At 48.0% G+C, this 22261-nt stretch overlaps 1 protein-coding gene and 1 long non-coding RNA gene across 5 annotated transcripts in view; both read left to right on the top strand.

Moving 5' to 3' along the window:
• The first annotated feature begins 11844 nt into the window (after nt 1-11844).
• On the top strand, nt 11845-17195 carry CUNH1orf216 (chromosome unknown C1orf216 homolog). 4 transcript variants are annotated; one of them, XM_040469092.1, is made up of 3 exons: nt 11845-12068; nt 14753-15446; nt 16031-17195. In XM_040469092.1, exon 2 carries the CDS (start codon nt 14758-14760, stop codon nt 15442-15444), a length of 687 nt encoding a protein of 228 aa, XP_040325026.1. In that variant the 5' UTR covers nt 11845-12068; nt 14753-14757; the 3' UTR covers nt 15445-15446; nt 16031-17195. The 4 variants fall into 4 exon arrangements, with proteins under 4 accessions (XP_040325026.1, XP_040325019.1, XP_040325016.1 ...); XM_040469085.1 differs by having other exon boundaries at nt 14753-15470; XM_040469082.1 differs by having other exon boundaries at nt 14753-17195.
• Nucleotides 17196-18920: 1725 nt separating this feature from the next.
• The window catches only part of LOC121018236 (uncharacterized), an 18384-nt gene continuing 15043 nt past the window's right edge, over nt 18921-22261 (top strand). Inside the window, exon 1 of the long non-coding RNA XR_005785100.1 lies at nt 18921-19585. This is a non-coding gene — a long non-coding RNA (uncharacterized LOC121018236). The remainder of the gene's footprint in view (nt 19586-22261) is intronic.

Raw genomic sequence — 22261 nt, 5'->3', positions numbered from 1 at the left:
GATTGGGTGCTCATTCTTAGGTCAGTCCTTGTGTAATATCGAGGAGCATTGTTTTCAGGCTGCCTCCCTCCCAGGGAAGCCCTCTGGGTCTAGAGAGAGAGGCTGGGCAATTGTCCCTCCCTGACCTCTCAGCTTAATTGATCATATTCACTCCCAAAGTGGTTTGAGTTCAGTACAGGTAAAGAGACTTTACATACCTGGTACCTGTTGTTATAGCCCTCTGATTGGCAGCTGTGGGTCCAAAATGAGAGTTAATGCCCCTCCCTTTGAGCTTTTTTTTTTTTTTTTTAAGAGAGAGCGAACACGTGAGTCGGGGAGAGGGGCGGAAGGAGGGAGAGAGAATCTCAAGGAGGCTCCATGCTCAGTGCAGAGCCTGACATAGGGCTTGATCCCACGACTCTGGGATCATGATCTGAGCCAAAATCAAGAGTTAAGATGCTCAACCACTCAACTGACTGACCCACCCAGGCGCACCCCTTTGAGCTCTTTAAACAGTGCCCAAGACAGGTAGGCTTTGCCTTGCAAAAGAACTGGGAAGGAGGGCTAGGTATTTCTCCCCTCTTGCTTTCTCATATCCCTTTGGGGGGGGGGGGGAGATGAAGAGGGTTGGAATTGATTGACCACTGAGAATAAGAAAAGCAGTGCACAAGAAATCTAGGGAGCGTATGGTTTCTGTTCTAGGCTCTGGAAAGAAAGCACTCTTTGGAGAAAGAAAAGTTGAGTCTTAATCACTAGGTGACTTTTTCCCATGCCAGTATAGTTGTTTAAGGCAAACTAAGTCTTGACCTTACTAACAAGATTGGAGCAGAGAGTTGCAACCTGACCCATATGCTTGTGCCCAAAACATTGAGCCATCAGCTTCAGCTATGTTCTAATGAAACCCCAGGGCCTGCTGTTATAGCTCCTGCTAGCACTCAGCTCAACTAGCTTGGAAATGGCATACCTGGAGGGGGGAGAGCCCATGCATCTGTGAGACAGATATGCTCAATGTCAGCCCTTTTGCCTCCTACTTCCACACCATGGGGTAGGGACACATGGCATTTACTTCACGTAAACAGGTCTTTGATCTCATTAATTCAGTCTACAGTTGCACAAACCATTCTAGGGCCTCTTCCATAAAGCATCAGGTTCTGTTCACCAAAGCACCATAGGGGCAAGCTGCTCAGCTCCCTGTGCAATCCCCTCATCTCAACTGCTCCATAAACTGTACCCTTTGAGAATTTCTAATGGTTCAAACTGGACATTTTTGGTCTTTGTCTCCTGTACTTGTTTAATAACTCATGGGGCTTCCTGTCTTCAGACTTGTTTACCTAAGGATAGGGGAGAGTATTTCTGGGAAGAGTGTCATGCTATCTGATTATATCATATTTGAGATGGTATTCTGTCTTCTGCCTTGCATTCTTTTTTTGTTTTTTGGTTTTTTTAGTGTAGATTTTATTTTTAATTTTTTTTTTCAACGTTTTTTATTTATTTTGGGGACAGAGAGAGACAGCATGAACGGGGGAGGGGCAGAGAGAGAGGGAGACACAGAATCGGAAACAGGCTCCAGGCTCTGAGCCATCAGCCCAGAGCCTGACGCGGGGCTCGAACTCACAGACTGCGAGATCGTGACCTGGCTGATGTCAGACGCTTAACCGACTGCGCCACCCAGGCACCCCTAGATTTTATTTTTAAATAATTTTTACACCCAACGTAGAGTTCGAACTCCTACCCAGAGATCAAGAGGCACATGCTTTACTGACTGAGCCAGCCAGATGCCCCTCTACTCATTCCTTGACACATGGCCTGGAATGTAGTGTTGCCTGGTAAAGGTTGAATGAATACTAATACCACACCTTTCAGAGCCTCCATTTATACGTATAAAATGAGAATAGTAATTCATGCCTGTCTCAGAGTTGCTGTGAGGCTTAAGTTGGAAAATGTGTGAACGTATTATGCCAAGTGCTACTCTGCAAGCATAAATATGAAATTCCCGTTGTCACAATCATAATGTTTGTAGACAACTCGTTAAAAGGCCCATTGTCTCATAAGCATCTCAAATGTGTGATCTTAAAAAGCATCTTAAAAATGTGATCTTCCTTGGGGTGCCTGGCTGGCTCAGTCAATGGAGTATGCAACTTTTGATCTCGGGATTGTAAGTTTGAGCTCCACGTTGGGCCCAGAGCTTACTTTAAGAGGGAAAAATGTGATCTTCCTTCCTTCTAAAAATCTGCTCTTACTCCAGAATTCCTCATTCAGTAAAAGGTACTTCATAAACCCAGTCACCCAGGCTAGAAACCTAAAAGGCATTCTTTTTTTTTTTATTAAGTTATAAAAATTCTATTTCATTTTATCATTCCTTCAAATCTGAGTTGAAAAGATTTTCTTTTTAGTTGTTGTAATTGACATATAACATTATATTAGTTTTAGGTATACATTATAATGATTTGATATTTGTATATATTGTGAAATGATCACCATAGTAAGTCTAGTTAACATCTATGACCACACATAGTTACAAATTTTTTTTCTTGTGATAAGAACTTCTATGATCTACTCTCTTGGAAACTTTGAAGTATGCAATACCATATCATTAACTATAATCACCATGCTGAATATTACATGTCCATGACTTATTCAATTTATAAGGCCGTTCTTTTTTTTTTTTTTTTTTTAACGTTTGTTTATTTTGAGAGAGAGGGCATGTGTGAGAGCTAGGGAGGGGCAGAGAGAGAATCTCAAGCAGGTTCCGCCCTGGGATCATGACCTGCGCCAAAATCAAAAGTTGGACACTTAACTGACTGAGCCACCCAGGTGGCCCCACACACACACACACACCCTTTCTTAAGATTTTATTTTTAGGGGCGCCTGGGTGGCCTATTCGGTTAAGCATCTGACTTCGGCTCAGGTCATGATCTCGCGATTCATGAATTGGAGCCTTGCATTGGGCTCTGTGCTGACAGCTCAGAGCCTGGAGCCTGCTTCAGATTTTGTGTCTCCCTCTCTCTCTGCCCCTCCCCCTTTCACGCTCTGTCTCTGTGTCTCAAAAATAAAATTTTTTTTTAAGATTTTATTTTTAAATAATCTCTACATCCAACGTGGAATTTGAACTCATAACCCCAAGATCAGGAGTCACGTGTTCCACCAACTGAGCCAGACAGGCACCCCTATAAGGGCATTCTTGATATCTCCTTCCTTCCAAAATCAACTCCTGTTATTTCTACTTCCAAATTGCACCTTGAATCACCTCTCTTCCAGCTTTGTAGCCAATGCCCTATTCCAAGTTTCCATAATTCTTGCCAGGGTACTGTGGTAGCCTCCTGGTCTCTCTCCTAGTTTTGCTCCCCTTCCACTCAATCTATGCACAGCAGCCAGAGGGTAACCTTGGTATAAACATAAATTGGAGGATGCCATGTCCTCATTTAAAATCTTTTGGTGTCTTCCGTTGCATTTGGAATGAAGTTCAAGCCTACAAGGCCCTCTGTGATATAGCTTTGTCTCTCAACCTCCTTTCCACTCTTCTTCCACATCAGGGCCTTCCAGAGTGTTCTTCCTTTTTCCTGGCATGCCCTTCTCTCCACACTTCATCTTTGTCTGGCTAATGTATAAATCTCCAGGTGTTAGTTTAGATCTAACTTCCCCTGAGAAGCCTTCCATTACCACCCCTTTTTTAATCAGTTTACCTCTGCTAGTTTTCCTTTTCTTTTGGATCTTTTGTCACAGTTTGTCACCTTAATGTTTGTTTAGGTCTGCCTCTCCCATTAGACTAAATTCTGTAAAAACAGAGACCATATCTGTTTTGTCAAAAAATGGAAAGAGGTGCCTGGCTGGCTCACTCCATAAAGCATGCAACTTTTGATCTTAGCATTGTGAGTTCAAGCCCCATGTTAGGTGTAGAGATTAGTTAAAATCTTTAGGGGCACCTGGTGGCTCAGTCGGTTGAGTCTCATGGCTTGTGAGTTTAAGCCCTGCATTGGGCTTTCTGCTGTCAGCGTAGAGCCCACTTTGGATCCTCCCTTCCCCTGCTTGAGCTCTCTCTCAAAAATAAACACTTAAAAAATAATAATAAATAATGAAATCTTAAAAAAAAAAGCATAGGTGGTGCCATACCTGGCATATAGAATTACTCAACAAATACTTACTGAGCAAGGAGTGATTTGAAGCCTGGAAGAGCTAATGGTGAAAAGCTTGGAGCTGAACTGCATACAAAGAAGCTTTTCAGTGTGGGATAGAATAGAGATGATAGCTGTGTGAAACCATAAATCCTTGTTCTGCAGCTTACAAGTGGCATGACCTTAGATAATTCATTCTCTGAACTTTTTTCCTCAACTGGAAAATGAGGCCAGAGTGAAATGGCTTGGTCTAGCTCACAGGGTTGTGGTTAGGATCAGAGGTACAAATTAATGTGAAATGGTTGAGTACATGTAAGAGGCTGCACTAATGCCCACTAGCCCACTGCTGAGGATGGGATGAGGCTCATGCCTCATTATGATCTGCTGAGTGGGGAGAAGTCAAGCCTTACCAGAGCCACCAGCCCATGCTGCCTGGGTTGGCTCTATGCTGGGACCGGTGGGAGTGGTTGGGATGGAAGCCAGCTGTGTACCTGGACACTCGCAGCAAGCTGGGGAAATAGGCATGGCTTTATGGACAGCTGGTGTCACCTCAGACTTTACCTTTTGAGATGTAGGTGCTGATCTCTGTCCCTAGTAGTTGTATTGTCTGTCTGTACTATCCACGTCCTTCCCGTCCCCTCTTCCTGTCCTCTCTTCTCTCACCTTAAAGGTTTTCATTTTCAGTTTATTGATCTAGTTCTTCCCTGTGGTGGGATACATAATGGGAAGAGGGGATTTGAAGTAGCTACAGCCTAAGGGTGATCAGAGGAAGCTATGGGGCTGAACACCTGGGTTCTTTCCCTTCATTTCAGAAAGAACCACAGTCTGTTGTTCTTGAAGGCTGGTGGGCTCTGGGTGGGGGTGAAGAGGCAGCTCCCAGCTGCAGGCTGGGGAATCGCTGGGCCCAGTCTAAGGGGTGGAAAGTGCTAGGGCAGGGTTGGGAGTGAGTCATGGTACATGTTTTTCAAACCCTGTCTTTCTCTCAGAGGCTGAGGAAAGGAAAAAAGCTGACTGTCCACCCCCTCTTTGTTTGTCTTGTCTAATTTAACTAATGTTATTTATCAAAAAGACAGGTTATTTGGAAAACCAGATGGACCCAGGCAAAAATCATCTGGATTTTCCAAATGTGAAAAATTAGGTTCTGGGGGCCCAGGAGGAAAGGCGCGCGCGTGTGTGTGTGTGTGTGTGTGTGTGTGTGTGTGTGTGTGGCTGGGAGGGGGTGAGGAGTATTGAGGGTACTTTGTTTCTCTGTAGTCAGACCCAGAAATTGCTCCATGATACCAAACTTCCCCCTCCCCACCTCATTTTCCTTCAAGTTCTTTATGATTGGAATCTAAATGAGAAAACTAAAATCTTTATGTTGCTGGCTGGGAGTGCTCAGAGAACTCTCAACAATGAGAACCTGTCAGGGCTGTAATAGAACAGCAGCTGACAACTTTCTCTGTCTCTCCAACCCTTACCTCCTACAAAATCGGGTTAGTGAGAGGTACAGGGTACAGAGAGGTTTTAGGAGCAGAAACCTCCAACTCTTGTGCCTTTAAGGTTATCCCCACATGATCACGCAGATCGGGAAGTTAGACATTAGGGGTAGAAGTCAGCCTTTCATGACTTTCTAATTATCAGATGGCCTAAGAACACTGGGGATTAAGAGTGGTCTATCCTTTAAATATCCAGGGAAGGAGGTAGTTCTGTAGCTACAACCAGGAATTTTTAAAGCCCATACTTCTGTTACCTCTGGGGAGAAACGTTGTTAGAAAGGAATTCAAACAAGAGGCCATGGAAGCAGGATTCCATGTGATAGAGAAAATACTCTGGCTAAAAGCAGAGAGAGAGAGCCATTTCTCTACACATACACATGCACACACACAGAACAGAGCCAAGACCCTTTGTGGCCCGAAGAACCCTTGACAGCAGCAATAGCACTTGTCCCATTGTGTCAGTTTTTAACGTGTTGCTGGACTGTGAAAGCCACTTAATAATTTGATCTCATCTGAATAATCTAAGTTAATACTAGCTTCACAGTTGTGAGGATTAAGAAAGAAAACCATTTGTAAAGTGTCTCCCTCCAGGCCTGGCACTGGTAAACTTCAGTGAATGTTTGTTGAATGAATGAACCCATGAATTCAAGCATTAAGGCTCCCTTGACCATTTCCAAAGATCAGTTGCTTGAATCTTGAATCAACCTGTGAGCTGTCCCTACTGAGTCTGGAACCTGAGGCATGATCTAACCGTGCCACTCACTTAACACAAGTTTAATGGGTATCTGTGATGTGTGGGGTAGAGCATGATGGGCTGCCCTGTTCCCCTTCGAAGAAGGCCTTTTTGGCCCAGTTTCTGGGAGCATTCTCTGCAGACAACCTTCCATGGTCAGCCCCTTTGGGGATTGCCTCCGTAGCAGAGAACCCCTTGCCTGAGATCATGCCATTTTCCAGCATGGCCCTCATCCAATGACAGGACTATAAAGGGCTGCCCATCTCAGCTCATTTGGGGATAATTCTGAAGGGCCATCCAACCTTTCAGAGTTCCCTGAGGGGTTGACTGAGGCTATCAGGGGCCTGAATGGTAGTTTAGCTTCTTTCTCCAACCTTCCACAGATACTGATCCCAAAGGCACTTAGTAATAAGTGTCCTGCATGCTAAAATGTCTCTGCATCTGCTTCTTGGGGTGTGCTAGTCCCGGTGGCCAAGGCTTTAGAACAGGGAAGGACAGACTCCAGTTTCCAGCAGGTTTCCAGCATTGGAGGTGTTGATACTGTCTTTTTATGCCCACCAGAGGGCAGCAGCAGCATAGCAGCCGCCCTCCCCACTCCTGGAAGTGGGCTCCCTGACTTCCCTCTGACTTCCTACCACTACTGTTCAGTATTAGGAGGATCACCTACCTCCCTTAGTGCATCTACCCTCCTGTCTAAGGGAAGAAAACTTTCTGAAATTCTCAAGGCTTTAGATTTTGTCAATTTCAAACCACCCCCCTCTTGCCCAGCACCAAATGCCAATCTGTCTTCCTGTTGCACCCCTTCCCCCTCTTCAGCTTGGCAAACCCCTTGCCCAGGATCTCCCACCTCCCCACACTTCCACCTGCAATAGATTTGTTTTCTGTGTGACAGGGTAATTATGAACTCGGGGCCAGGAGGCCCAGGGGCCAGTCTGAGGATGGTCACTTCAATCTGGTGCTCCCTGTTCTGCTAACATTATTGATTTTTAGTTTTATTTGTTATGATGATTTTTTTTTTTTATCTGGCCCTGGTGACACATGAGGTGTGGAGGCTAGAAGTCAAAAACAAATGTCACAATTCAGCTTCTTGAAACCACCTACCCACCTGACATTTTTTTCAATATTTTTTTTTAATTTAAGTTCAGTCTACACCCCCCCCCCCCCAACGTGGGGCTTGAACTCATGCCCCCAAGATCAAGAGTCTCATGCTCTACCCTCAGGCGCCCCCTCCCCAACATATTTTTTACTCTACTGATTTTAGCATCTCTGCTTAACTGTCTTCATTCTGTTCCCTCATCCCCAAAGTTTCTCCCAAAGATTGTAACAGGAATCAGAGCCAGGTGTGGCTGGAGGATGGGGGCTGGGGAAAGGCGTGGGGACAACATATACGGTACCTTTTGTTAGCAGCCAATAACTCACCCAGCAAGCCTTTATGGCACCGCCTTTACTTGTCAGTTATTTCCAAGCTGAACCCCCAACTCCCTGCTTCTTTTTCAGTCCTTCCCCTGGGGCAGGCCTGAGGTGGATCAACCTATGTGCCCTTTTTTTTTTTTTTTTTTTTTTTCTTTTTCTGCATCAGTTTCTCTGGCTGTGAAATGGGTTTGAGAAAAACCTGACCAGGAAGCTTTCTGAGACAGTGAGGTTGAGATTGGGTGGAGCCAATTCACAGAGCAAGGCCGCCTGAACTTCTGGCTACCAAAGGCCTCCCATAACATCATACTGCACTCTACTTGCTGGTGGGGAAGAGGAAGGGCAGGCTTTAGGCAAGACATTACAAGGGGGAGGGGGCACTCGGAACTGCTGTGATTGCCATGGGAATCAGCTGAGGCCACGGGCGATTTGTGGGGCCACGTTCCCCAAGCCTGTTTTCTCTGTGTGTGCTGGGAGAATGAATAAATCATTGTTCAGGGGTGGGATGCAGCTGCCGGGCTCCACCCCTCGGCACATGCCCCGACTCCAGCTCCTCCATTGAAGACTGCTGGAGCAGAGAGGTTTATACACCCAGCTCCCCAAATCCTATTGAGGCCTCCCCCTCTGCACGAGCCGCCGGCTCCAAGCCCATTCAGCCTGGCCCTTTGTGTTGGGGGTTAAGTGGTTACATGTGGGGGGCACCCAGAAAGGACCTGTCAGGCCCTGAAAGACTGTACTGATACTGTGCCCTCCTACTGATGAATGGGGTGGGTGGAGGAGTGGTGGGCGGCCAGAGGGTGCAGTGGGGGAGAGGGCATGGGGATTATGGAGCCCACAGAGGCAGCTGCTAGGAAGGGGGTGGAACAGGCACTCCCTTCTCTCAGTCCTCCTGATCAACTCTAGCTCACTCCCTCTGTTGTGGGCTGTAGAGTTTCCCACAGCCTCGGGATCTAAGATTTGTCTCTCTGGTCTCCTGGTGGAAGAGGCCATTTACCACTTGGGTGCACTGAGGAGAAAGAGTCTACACCACCTTTCATTCTCCAGCAGCTCCAAAACACCCGCTTGTTCCCTTTAGGGGAGGCAGGGATGGTGAGTGGAAGGATCTGTCTTCTAGGTTTTTGTGGTGCAGGGCATTTGAAATTGTGCCTTGACTGAGCTTTAAAAGCTTCCTGTGAGCCTCTTTGGGAGCCATTTATAGTGGAGGGCTCAGGGAGGAGACAAGATCTCAAACTGGATATACTGCATAGATTTTGTTTGGGAAAAAAAAAAAAGCTTTAAAACTTCAGATTTGATATACATCCCCCTCATTTTAACAGCTGAGAAAACAGCCATATTGGGGGTGGGGAATGGACATGTCTTACCTAAAGTGATCACACAGCAATTTCTTTTTTTTAATTTTTAAGTTTATTTATTTATTTTGAGAGAGAGCACACGCACAAGCAGGGGAGGGACAGAGAGAGGGGAAGCAAGAATCCCAAGCAGGCTCTGCACTGTCAACCCGGAGCCCAACATGTGGCTCGAACTCATGAACCATGAGATCATGGCCTGAGCTGAAACCAAGAGTTGGATGCTTAACCGACTGAGCCACTCAGGTGCCCCAGCAATTTCTTGATAGAGGAGAGTGGCATTTTACCTTTAAAAGGCAGCAGGGAAATGGATGAACAAAACAAGTAGGTCACCAGCTTTGTAGGCCTTCTTTCCCAAGGTGAGCAAATTCTGGGGAATGATTTCCTTCTAATCTTCCTTAAGGATTCTCTGGTACATCAAAGGTCCTCCAGGGCTGTGCTTAGCCCTGGGAGTCCAGTGTTCACAATTACAATGTTCAAGGCATATTATCTTTATTTAATCTGGGAAGTTGAAAATGTTTCGATTTGCCTAAGTTTCCAAAGCCTTGTGGAGAAGTTGACAGATGATCTGAGCTCAGGGAAGGAGAAGAAAGCAGGTGGCAATATAGCTTGTCCTCCAGGACTAGATGTCTGTGCTTTGTTCTGACATGGAAGTTTTGGGGGCTTGCTTGGTTATTTCCCTGCTGCCCACAGGGTGAAGCTCAAGCTCCTTGGAATGATGGTCAAAGCCTTTCACAACTGGGCCAACTTTATCCTCTAGCCTCATCTCTTACCTCCATTTCCCCTCAAGCTCCAGTCACCCTGGCCACACTCTGAACATACACACCACATACAGTCTCCTCTGCTTTCTCCTGCTTTCTCTGGGTGAGCTTCCATTCATCCTTTATTTTTTTTTTTTTAATTTTTTTCTCAACGTTTTTATTTATTTATGGGACAGACAGAGACAGAGCATGAACGTGGGAGGGGCAGAGAGAGAGGGAGACACAGAATCGGAAACAGGCTCCAGGCTCCGAGCCATCAGCCCAGAGCCTGACACGGGGCTCGAACTCACGGACCGTGAGATCGTGACCTGGCTGAAGTCGGACGCTTAACCGACTGTGCCACCCAGGCGCCCCTCATTCATCCTTTAAAGCCCCCTCTGTGAAGGCTTTCCTTATCCTCTTTTGTACTCATTGCTTTTTCCTTGTAACTCTGTTGTAGGACCTGTACATTGTATAGCCCACTCTTTTCTATTTCCCTTTCTAAACAGGGAGTTGCACAAGGTCACCTCCAGCTCTGATCCTGCTCTGAATCCCCAACACAGCACCTGACCCAAAGTGAGCACTCTGTACTGAATGTGAGTGAATGGATAGGAAGGAATAATGTCTTTGAGGCTGAAACACCTTGATCCCACCCACCTCTTTCTTCCTGGAAGTACTGACACTGAGAAATTATCCACCTATAGAGGAAGCAACTCTTATGCCTGTCCTATTTCCTGGGATAGAAATACCTCTCATCTCCCTTGTCTCCTTGTCTGACACTCTAGGCCCTTTAGCACCTAGCACTGGTTACTCATTGCTAGTCTCTCTTTGCTCTGACATCTGTCTGCCTGCCAGGATATCTACCCAGGGCTGGCCTATTTGGGCTGCTACTGGCCATCTCTAGTGATTTGTGTCCTTGCCAATTCAGTCTTTATAAAATAGGGGCGCCTGGGTAGCTCAGTCGGTTAAGCGGCCGACTTCGGCTCAGGTCATGATCTCGCGGTCAGTGAGTTCAAGCCCCATGTCGGGCTCTGTGCTGACAGCTCACACAGAGCCTGGAGCCTGTTTCAGATTCTGTGTCTCCCTCTCTCTGACCCTCCCCCATTCATGCTCTGTCTCTCTCTGTCTGAAAAATAAATAAACGTTAAAAAAAAAATTAAAAAAATTGCTGCAGCCTTTGGATTAGGAAGGGCAGCCTTTATTAAATAAATAAATAATAAATAAATAAATAAACAAACAAACATAGCTTTCATGGGGGTGCCTGGGTGGCTCAGTCTCATCCCTACTCTTGATTTTGGCTCATGTCATGATCTCATGGTTGGTGAGAACAAGCACTGCATGGGGCTCTTCATTGACAGAGCAGAGCCTGCTTGGGATTCTCTCTCCCTGTCTCCCTCTGGCCTTCCTCCCTTGTCGTCTCTCAAAACAAATAAATTGAAAAAAAAAAAAAAACCATAGCTTTCATTAAGTGACCTTAATGAAACAAGCACAAAATGAATATATCATTTCAAATTGTGATAGATGCTCTGATGAAAAGGAACCAAGTGCCCTTGAGAAATATAAAAGGGGAAACTAATCTTGCCTAGGAGGTCAGAGGAGGTTTATCTGAGAAGAGAGCTGACATATAAGTTGAGAAGGGGAAGAGAATTTTAGGTAGAGGGAACCGTGTGTGCAAAAGTCGCGTGGCAGAACGGAGTGTGAGGCCCAGTTGCAGAGATGGAGGGCAAAGGATGAAGCTGGAGAGGTAGACAGGACAAGATGCTCAGAACCCTGTGGCCGCTGCCTCAAGGATTTACCCTGCAAGAGGGAAGCCATTTGAAAGGCTTAAAAGCAGGAGGATGGTGACATGATTAGATTTTCATTTTGAAAATGTCACCGTATCTGCAGTGACGCAAAGCGATCCGAGGGACCCAATGGATGCAGTGGGAAGATAAAACCCGACCCAGCAGGCCTGGTCACGGCTGCAGGAGGCGGGGGAGTTGGTTCCGGCGCTCTGGCCGGACTAGCCTTTCGCTCGGCGGAACCCCGAACCGGCCCACGTGGGCCCGGCCGCCCCGCCCCGTCTGCCGCGCTGACGCCGCCCGACTCCGCAGTCCGGGCCTGGGGCTGGGCGCGTCGCGGGGAGCCCCGCACCCCACGCCCGGCCCGCGTGACCGCCCAGGCCAGTTCGAGACATCCCCCTCCCCCCCATTCCAGCCTCCAGAGACGAGTTCCCGCCGCGGGGCCCGCGGGAGCAGAGCCAGCCGCGCCGGGGCGGGCGCGTCCAGGCAGTGAGTCCGGCAGGAGGGGAGGGTTGGGGGCCCAGCCCCCCGGGACGGGGGGCGGGGGGGGGGCAAGCAGGGGATCGCAGCCTCCTCCGGGCTGCCCCCGGTGGGGAGTTTAGGGAAGCATGGTCTCTATCCTCTGTCTGCTGGAGACGGAGGGGGGGGGGGTCCTCTCCCGCAGGGCTACGCAGGAAGGGAGGCGGCCTCCCCAACCCTTACAGAGCCATCTCCCCACCCCCGCCGCCTTACACACCCCGGGCCGACTGCGGATTAGCTTGGACGGAAGCCTGATCCTAGGGTGTCTGGGTTCCCATTTTACCATCTCTGAGAACCCTGTGAGCCTTAACACCTAAGCCGCCGCATCTCAGCTTCCCTCGCTGCCGCTCCCAGTTTAAGAAAGAAAGAAAGAAAAAAACAAAACAACTTGGGCCTGGAAGGTCTCCAAGACTGCTTAGCGGGATGGGAGTGTATGTAGGTCACTAAAGGACCGTCGCTACACCCCGAGGACTTTTGCCCACTACCACCTATAAAGACCTCCTAATCCCTGCTATACTTACACTATCCCTCACTCTTACTGATCCCCCATTTTTCTAATCCTTGTAATATGTAGTCAGTAGAAACCTCTTGTTAATTCAAACCCTAATTTTGGTAGAAATGGTTATTAGGGAGGAAAGAATGGTGTGATACGCCCTCCCTCTGGGGCCCCTGGATGGAGCAAGCTAGGGGAGGGGCACAAGATAGTAAACCCAGAGGGAAGAGGGCAAGGTCAGAAGAGAGGCTTGTCAATGGGGATGGGGACGGGGCGGGGGTTGGGGTTGCTCACTATGGCAGAGGAGGTAACTGGAGCCGTATCTTCTATCCCTGGGCCTGAGCAGTAGCCTCTCGCTACCTTTGGCTTTCTCTTTATGAGCATAGATTGCCCCCTGCAGCCCCTCTCCCCCATTCACTCTCACAGCAACTATGTACTGACACCTGCTTAGTGCAGGAATATGACAGAGGATATATAGAGGAGCTCGGTATCTAGTCAGGAAGCCAAATGTATAAGCTGCTATTAGAAGATAGTCCCCAAACAAAACCAAAAACAACTAAATGCACAGTTACTGGCCATCAACTATGCACCAGGGTCAAGAAACAGATATGAACAAAACAGTGAGTACCAGTGCAGTGGGGACCCAGGGGAAGGCATAGTTAACTGTGCTTTTTTATGTGTGCTGGGGCTGTGGGAAGAACTTCAGGAAGCCTTCAGAGAGGTGGGGATCAGACATCTACGTTTTGAAGTACAAAAAGGAGTTTGCTGGGTGGAGAAGGGAGGAGTTTACAGGGGAGGGGAAGGGAAGGGTATTGTGGACCAAGGGAATTGTGTGAATAATGACACATTATTGACACAGAATAATGACACATTCTGAGATCTCTGAGAAATTTGGGATTCTGAGAGGGGCAGAGTGGCAAGAGGCAAGCCTGAAATGGGGAGCAGGGGTCAGCCGAAGCACAGCCTTGTAGGCCATGTTGAGGGTTAGCAGTTTAGGGAGGGCTCTCAGAGCTGTGACCAATCAAGTTTACATTTAAAAAAAATTTTTTTTAAGGTTTATTTTTGAGAGAGAGAGAGACAGATAGACAGAACTTGAGTTGGGGAGGGGCAGAGAGAGAGGGAGGCCCAGAATCCAAAGCAGGCTCCAGGCTCTGAGCTGTCAGCACAGAGCCCAACGTGGGGCTTAGGCCCACAAACTGCGAGATCATGACCTGAACTGAAGTCGGATTCTCAACCGACTGAGCCACCAAGGTGCCCCTCAAGTTTACATTTTTAACTGGAGGCACAGAGGTCAGAAAAGGCTGCAGCAGTCAGTCAGTAATCCCGGTAAGAAATGGCCTGAACCAAGTACAAGTGAGGGTTGACGTATATGCATATATACACAGGTTTTTAAGAGGAAGAATTGGGGGCGCCTGGGTGATTCAGTCGGTTAAGCGTCCGACTTCGGCTCAGGTCATGATCTCGCTGTTCGTGAGTTCGAGCCCCGCGTCGGGCTCTGTGCTGACAGTTCAGAGCCCAGAGCCTGTTTCAGATTCTGTCTCTCCCTTCAGATTCTCCCTCTCTCTCTGACCCTCCCCCATTCATGCTGTGTCTCTCTCTGTCTCAAAAATAAATAAACGTTAAAAATTAAAAAAAAAGAGGAAGAATTGTCAGCGTTTTGTGGTCAATGAGATGGGGGAAGGAAGCAGAGTAAGGAGACCAGGATACTCTCAGGTTTCTGGCTAGAGTGACTGAATGCAGGGTGGGCCATTTTTTTGAGGACACTGGAGAGGGAGAGCTGGTTGGGACATGTAGAATTTGGGGGGCCTATGGATGGTTGCAGAGTTGGATAGCAGTCGGATCTGGGCTGGAGACACATCTGAGAGTCACCAACACCTGATGGTTCTTGAAGCTATAGCAGAAGATTAGTTCATCTGGGAAGACGTGCACAGAATAAGGAGACAGCCTGCCTCGGAGGGCTGAGGGAAAATCCTATGCAGGAGACTGCGAATCAACAGAGAAGGAGTAGGAATACCACAAAGGGAGGTGTTACCAGAGGGAAAGGGACTGAGAAGGAGCATCCAGCTCCTCCACACTGCCTTGCCCCCACAGCTAGGTTGCCACGACTTCAGGCACCCCACCCTGTCCTGCTTTGACTCATTCTTCTGCTTCTCCTTTGCAGACCAGATGTTTGCCATCCAGCCAGGGGTAGCTGAGGGGGGCCAGTTCCTGGGGGGCCCGCCTGGAGTATGTCAGCCTGAGCTCCAACCAGACAGCAACTCCAACTTCATGGCGAGTGCCAAAGATGCCAATGAGAATTGGCATGGGATGCCAGGCCAGGTGGAGCCCAGCCTGATGAGAGGCTCCTCTGAGTTGTCCTCTGACAACCAGGCCTTCCAGGCCCCTGGACTCCCTGATGGGGAGGTCCGCAGCCCACCAGAGGGGGCAGAAATCGCCAGAGCTGAGCTGGAGAAGATGAGCGGCGCCAGCACAGTCTGCTCCCCTCTGGAGGACAACGGCTATGCCAGCAGTTCCCTGAGCACCGACAGCCCCAGCAGCAGCCCTGAGCCTGTCTGTGGGACCCCTCGAGGCCCAGGCCCTCCAGATCCCCTTCTGCCCTCAGTGGCCCAGGCTGTGCAGCAGCTGCAGGCTCAGGAGCGCTACAAAGAGCAGGAAAAGGAGAAGCATCATGTGCACTTGGTGATGTACCGTCGCCTGGCCCTGCTGCAGTGGATCCGGGGCCTGCAGCACCAGTTGGTTGACCAGCAGACCCGTCTGCAGGAGAGCTTCGACACCATCCTAGACAACCGAAAGGAGCTTATCCGTTGTCTCCAACAGAGGGCGGTCTCATCCAGGCCCCAGGATCAGGGCTAAGGGTGTGCCTCCACAGGGGTGCAGGGGTACATGTATATATTTGTAGGCATGTGTGTGGTTGCGCACAAGTAAGTACATGATTATTGCTGGTATGAGTGCAGATAAGCGTGAGTATGTACGTGCTATCATGTAGGCAGGTCCAGGCGTGTGCGAATCAGCACCTGTGCATCAGCTTGTGTGTGCCATGCGTACACATGAGCTAACTGATGTGCAGGTCTGTGTGTGGGTGTGTACATATGTGTGTGTGTAGCATGTATGTAAGAGGGAGTATGTTTGTATATGTATGCATGAACCAGGTGTCCAACAGTGTGTATATATGTGCACGAGTGAGGATATATATGCAAAAGGTGTGTGTGTGTGCATATGAATGAGTTTGAGTGTGCAGGCTTGTGGTGGGTGTCTGTGAGTGAGCCCTTGTGTGTGCAGGCCTTTGTGTGCAAGTGCAGGCATGGGAAGGGTGTATTAGGAGCATGGATTTGCAGGCTGACTCACTAGCAGGTGTGTGCAAATACATATTCAGTTGCGTATGTCGGGCATCCACACTCTGTGTTACCCATTGTCAATCCTAGCCTTTTTTTCTCCACAGGGTCCAGTTGTTCCCTGGAGAGAGGGCTAGCGTCATTTATCTGAGGGTTGTGCTGGGCCACTCTCCTGGGATTTCCCAGGCCACCTCTCCTATTCCTTCCCCATCACTCCTCCCAGACTTTGCTCTGCTGAAGCTGTTGTCCCTGATGGTGGATTTGCTGTAGGAAGTGTGGTGGCTGCTCTGGCCTGCCATGGCTTTTTGAGCAATTGGTAGAAAATTAGTATGAGGGAGGGAAGCTGGGGGTGGTGATTGACACGTGGCAGGGATGGGGGATGGGATCAGAGAAGAAGATAAAGAACTGTCCCTCTTGAACTCTGCCCTGGGGCACATGGGAGATGGGGCCGGGGGAGATGATAAGGGAGATGATAACGGCAGAACCCTGTGAAGAATAGGAGAGTGGGAATTCTAAAATATCAGTTTGAAACAAACCACCCTTCTCCACAGCAAAGGAGCTGTTGCAGACCATATTGATTTCAGCTTCTGATGAAAGCGAATGTGTGCTTATAAGCTTGCAAGGAATCGGCATGGTATTCCAAGGCTGTTGGAAAAAAAAAAAATCTGTTTCCTCTCTGTGCCTCTACTCGCTGTGCCTTTCTGGCTTTAGCAACACTGGACGTCAAATTAGGTTGGTCTGTTTTTTCTGAAATCAGGCTGTCTGGGCCCAGAGGAGCCACATTAACCTTTGGCGGGGGTGGGGGGGGTGGGGTGGGGTGGGGGGTGGGGTGGGGTGTGGGGGACAGTGAGTGTCAGCTCAGCCCAGCCTCTGGAAGCTCTTAGCATGTTGGGTCATAACCCCTTCCATCACTGCATGGCCCTTTAAATGGGGGTTGACAGGCTAGAGCAGAGGCTCTGTGAAAAGGAGAGTGGGTGAATTTTGGGGAGAACCAAGGACTAAGGTAGCCAAGCTCTCTGCTTTGCCTCTGGAGCCATGAGGATGCAAGATCCTGATGGGTGAGCAGTGGCATGACGCTTACTCTCCTTATCTGCAAAATGGGGGTGCTCTATCTGTAAAGAATTCTATCCCTGATGGGTGGGTGGGTGAAAGGTATAGGGAGTGAGGCTGAAGCAATGGTCCTGGGGGCTTTTGTGTCTAGCCCTTGCATGTTGACTATGAACCTGGCCTCTGGACCAAGCCGTGGTGAATAAACTGGGGCAGAGAAATGCATTTCTTGAGTTTGTGTTTCTATTCTACCCATTGCCTGGTGGCCTCTTTTCCATGGCGTCTGAGGTGCCCTTTTGGACTGGAAGCTGGGGGACAGATGTGGGGGAAGTCACTGGGGAGGAGGTATTCAGCCTGCTGTGGCTGATGGGGCTGGCAAGAGATTTCTCCTCAAGGGCCTCTCAGTCTGACAGGGGAGACTTGGCCTGAGAGCCCCGTATGGGATTGTTCTCATCCTGAGGCACCTTTGAGCCTGAAGATGGGGGGTGGGTAGCCATCGATTGTGAGGGATACATATGCTCCCCCACACACACTCCTATTCAACCCTGCCCTAGAGCCACCACTTCCCTGAAGGGTGCCCTGACTGCAAAACACTGAGTTAGGCTCCTCAGCTGGTTCTGACACATATGTGGTTATAACACATGTATATGACTTCAGATATTTGCTGTGCCAATCTAGACTACACTTATTTTACATTGGTTTGTATGATGACTTATTAATTAGTTTATCAAAAATTCATTATTTGTATAAAGAAAGGTTATCTATTGCTGCATGACCAATTACCCTCAAACTTAGGAACTTAAAACAACACTCATTTGTTATCTCATGATTTCTGTAGGTCAGGAATCTCTCACAAGGCTGTAAGCAAGGTGTTAGTCCGGGGTCTGTGGTCTTATTTGTTGGGAACATTCAGTTCCTCAAGGGCCATTGGCTGGAGGTCACTTTCAGTTCCTTGCCATGTGGGTTCTCCCAACATGACAACTCACTTCATCAAAGGACAGCAGCCAAGAAAGTGATAGGATACTAGCAAGACAGAGGTCATGATTTTCTGCAACCTACTCACAGAAAGAACAACCCCTCAATGTTGCCATATTCTATTGGTTAAAAGCAAGTTACTCAAAGAGAGCATATTATACAAGGCTGTAATTACTAGGACGAAGAGGCTATCTAACACAGAAGGCGTCTTTTTTTTTTTAAGAGAGAGCACATGCATGCACAGTGGGAGGGGTGGTGTGAGGTGAGGGGGGGAGAGAGAGAGAGAGAGAGAGAGAGAGAGAGAGAATCTTAACAAGGTTTCCATGCCCAGAGCACAGCCTGACATGGGGCTCAATCTCATAACCCTGAGATCATGACTTGATCCAAAATCAAGAGTTGGATGCTAAATGGACTGAGCCACCCAGGTACCCCCACAGAAGGCATTTTTTGATTGATTAAATAAGGGCATATTTTATGATTTTTTAATCACAGAAGTAAAAATTATGTTCTACTTATATAAATTGAAACATTTCAGAGAAATATAATGTCTCCCTGTACTTCTCCCCAAAAAGATGTATATTTTTAAACCTCACAAAGTGTACTTTTCACTGAAACAGCGACCCAAGGTATTAATAATTCTTGTCACCTTGACATTGGACATTTAAACAGAAACAATATGGAACCAGTTTTAACAAATTCCACTTATTAAGAGATGTTGTTCTAGCAAAGAGCTATAGCTAAATTCAAACAATTGAAAACTAGTAAAAGGAAACCTCATTTGAAATGGAGTTGGGGGGTGCTCCTGGGTGGCTCAGTCAGTTAAGCTTCAGACTTCGGCTTAGGTCATGATCTCGTCACTCATGGGTTCGAGCCCTGAGTCTGGACTCTGTGCTGACAGCCCAGAGCTGACAGCAGCCTGGAGCCTGCTTCAGATTCCGTGTCTCCTTTCTCTGATCCTCCTCCACTCATGCTCTGTGTGTCTCTCTCAAAAGTAAAAAAACATTTAAAAATTTTTCTTAAATGGAGTTGGGAGGCCAGAAAGGGGAGCTCTCACCCCATCACTCCTAGTCAATTGCAGAACCAACAGGAAGGCACTACCTTGCATTCCAGACAGGAAGAACCCTATACTTTACTACCCAAGCTGGAGGAAGAAAGGTTTTCTCTTTGCCTGGCAACAGCCCAGCCAATGAGAGACTGTCATTACTCAGCTGGTGATGGCCTCTACACTTCAAACTCCCAGGTTACTCCAATGAATTTTTGTTTATAATAGCTCCTCCCAATCCCCCCCTTTCTTCTATAAAAGAGCATTCTTCTCCTTTGTTCTCAGACTTGCCTATGGTTTGCTGAAGCTTGCTTATTCTGAATTGCAATTCTTTGCTATCTCCAAATAAACCCATCTCTCCTGGTAAAGTAACTGACAGTTTTATTTTTAAGGTTAACAACTTTAACCATGGAGATTTCTAACAAGGAGACAACGTCAAGCTCTCAGAGCACAAGACAGTGAATTTTTAGAAGGGGCTCTTTCCTAAGTGTGTGAAGGCTCTTCTGAGCATAGCCAGCAGTTAAGAGCACAGACTCTGAAACCAGACCCCTGGATTTGGATGTTGGCACCATTGCTTTCTGTCTCTGTGACCCTTGGGGTAAGTCAATTACATTCTCTGTGACTCAGTTTCCTCATCTTAAAATGGAGACAATAGTAGTAACCACCTCACAGGATTGTTGCAAAGATTAAATGAATATATAATATGCAAAATACTTAGAACTCCACTTGGTATATAGTAAACTGCATTAATGACAGTTATTATAAATAGTGCTTTTGTGATACACACTTACAATATTCATTAAAAAATCAAATTTTTCTGGGGCACCTGGGTGGCTCAGTCAGTTAAGTGTCTGACTTCGGCTCAGGTCATTATCTCACAGTTTGTGGGTTCGAGCCCTGCATCGGGCTCTGTGCTGACAACTTGGCACATGGAGCCTGTTTCTGATTCTGTGTCTCCCTCTCACTCTCTGCCCCTCCCCCACTCACACTCTGTCCATCTCTCTCTCTCTCTCAAAAATAATAAAATAAAGATATATTAAAATCAAATTTTTCCTTAAGGAAATTCAATCTAAAATTTGAAAGTCATCTTTTAAAAAAAGCTTTTAAAAATAAAGCTGCTTGGGCGCCTGGGTGGCTCAGTCAGTTACGCGTCCAACTTCAGCTCAGGTCACGATCTCACAGTTTGTGAGTTCGAGCCCCGTGTCGGGCTCTGTGCTGACAGTTCAGAGCCTGGAGCCTGCTTCGGATTCTGTGTCTCCCTCTCTCTGCCCCTCTCCCACTCGCACTCTTTCTCTCTCAAAAATAAGTAAACGTTAAAAAAGAAAGAAAGAAAGAAAAAACCTTGTTAAATAAATAAATAAATGAAACTGAGGCAGGACTCCAGTGGCTGCTGTTGCCCATCAGCTATGCTGGAGCTGCTGACACCACTGCTGTACTTCGTATGTGGAGCAGGCAGGGTCCAGAGACTCTCTAGACTACCTCCGTCTCTTCACCTGTGGCAACTGTAAGCCTGAATGAGGAAATGAACCTGAAGATGCTTCATATGCATTAAAACACACAAGGCCTGGTGGAGACCTCCTCTGCCCTTGAGCAGGTCTTGCCTGAACAGGCAGATGAGACTTGCATCCCAAAGACTAGTGCACAAGCCACTCTGAGCCTAGGAGAGGGGAAACCTGGCTGGCCCTCTGTGCATATTTTAAATTATGGAATGGAAGAATGGAAGCGGAGCAAGGAAGAATGGACTAGAAGCAAGGAAGTGTAACTAGGTTTCTGGTGCTACCTGAGGAGTCCTGCTTAGTAAGAAGAAGGAGGGTTGAGATTGAGGCTGATAACCAGAGACCCACAGGGGCAGGGCACATAGGAGAAGCCTGAGCAGGCTCCAAGGACAGGATAAGGCATGGAAGGGATTGGCGGGGAGGGAACGCACGGCTGGGTCCTCTGGGGAGAGAAAAAAGGGCTAGTTCCATGGAAAGCTTTTTCTCTCCTAGGAGAGAAATAGGTCATCTCCGGTAAGTGTGGCAGAGGGATTGGGATTAAAGTTTGGGGTACAGGGAGGCAGGGAGTGAACTTGGAACTGAGGAAGAGTGTAAAAATTGGGGGGCATAGGAGGCTTCAGAATGTGGTGGGTAGGCTCCCCAGCCTGGCTTATCAGGGCTGTGTGGTGGCTATCTCAAAGGAGATTGAATGCCCCTCGGGGCAGCCTGTGACCTGTCTGCCAGCCTCTGTTTCCTATAAGCTTCATGGGGAAACCCATGCTTTGGGGTCTCCTAATCATGGGGTGAACAGGTGACAGGAACAGGAAAGTGATGAAATCTGTGAGCACCTGATCTAAGAAGGCTCCCTGAAGGAAGAAGTTCCTAGAGGATGAGTAGAAATTGAAGCAACAGAGGATAATGATTTCTAGTGTAGACTCGACCCGGATGTACTGGATCCTCCACTTACTAGTTGTGCCTTGCTTTTCTCAACTGTCAAATGGGGATAATTAGTACTTCTCTCATAGGATTGTGTGAGCAATAAATGAATTTACACATGTAAAGGGCTTATACCTGAGCCTGGCACAAAGACGCAGTCTGTAAACGTGAGCTGTTACTAGCTGACCAGCAGAGTATGGGGAGGCATCAGAGGTAGAAGAGGCAGCTGGGCCATTGTGCTGTATATTAAAAGCGTTGCTAAAGGACCTGGAATCCCAGACCCACGAGTTTAATGGAATGTTTCTTGGTGGCGAAGCCCATGAGATGGGGACGTTCTGGGGTGTGAGCCAGACCTCAAGTCCACTCGCATATACATGCCCATGCCCACACCCACCAGGCGCCCCCAGACACAAGGGCACCAGACCCACACCTATGCATGAGAACGCGCGCGCGCGCGCGCACACACACACACACACACACACGCAAATTCGCTCACACTCACAAATGCACACTTCCGGCCACAGACCCACATGCTCCCTCCTCCTCCCCCAACCTGTCTCAGAAATAAGACTGCACCCAGCTTGGGGAGGTGTTCATACTCCTGCAGACTCCCGAGACTCTCCCAGCCTCAGCACCAGACAGCCAGAAATGTGTCTGTTTCCCCTGTCCAGGCCTGGAGGGTTCTCTGGCCAAGCCTTATTCTTGCCCTGCTCCTTCCCCAAACCCTCAAGCTTAGAACCAGTCGATCCTCTAATCGCTTCATTCTCATTTATCACCAGTAGATTTGAGAAGAGATTCATCTGGTTATGGGACTCACAGCCGGAACGGGGGAGGTGGCGCGCGAAAAAGGCGGGGGGGGGGGT

The sequence above is a fragment of the Herpailurus yagouaroundi genome, unplaced genomic scaffold, assembly GCF_014898765.1.
Source record: "Herpailurus yagouaroundi ecotype Mexico unplaced genomic scaffold, PumYag 77, whole genome shotgun sequence".
NCBI classification, from domain to species: domain Eukaryota; kingdom Metazoa; phylum Chordata; class Mammalia; order Carnivora; family Felidae; genus Herpailurus; species Herpailurus yagouaroundi.
The sequence above is the reverse complement of the archived record's forward strand: the minus strand, read 5'-3'. Positions and strand labels throughout refer to the sequence as shown.

Bases quoted from the DNA above. Each gene is read 5' to 3' on its own strand.
- CUNH1orf216 (XM_040469092.1), top strand. From the start codon at position 14,758: ATGTTTGCCATCCAGCCAGGGGTAGCTGAGGGGGGCCAGTTCCTGGGG.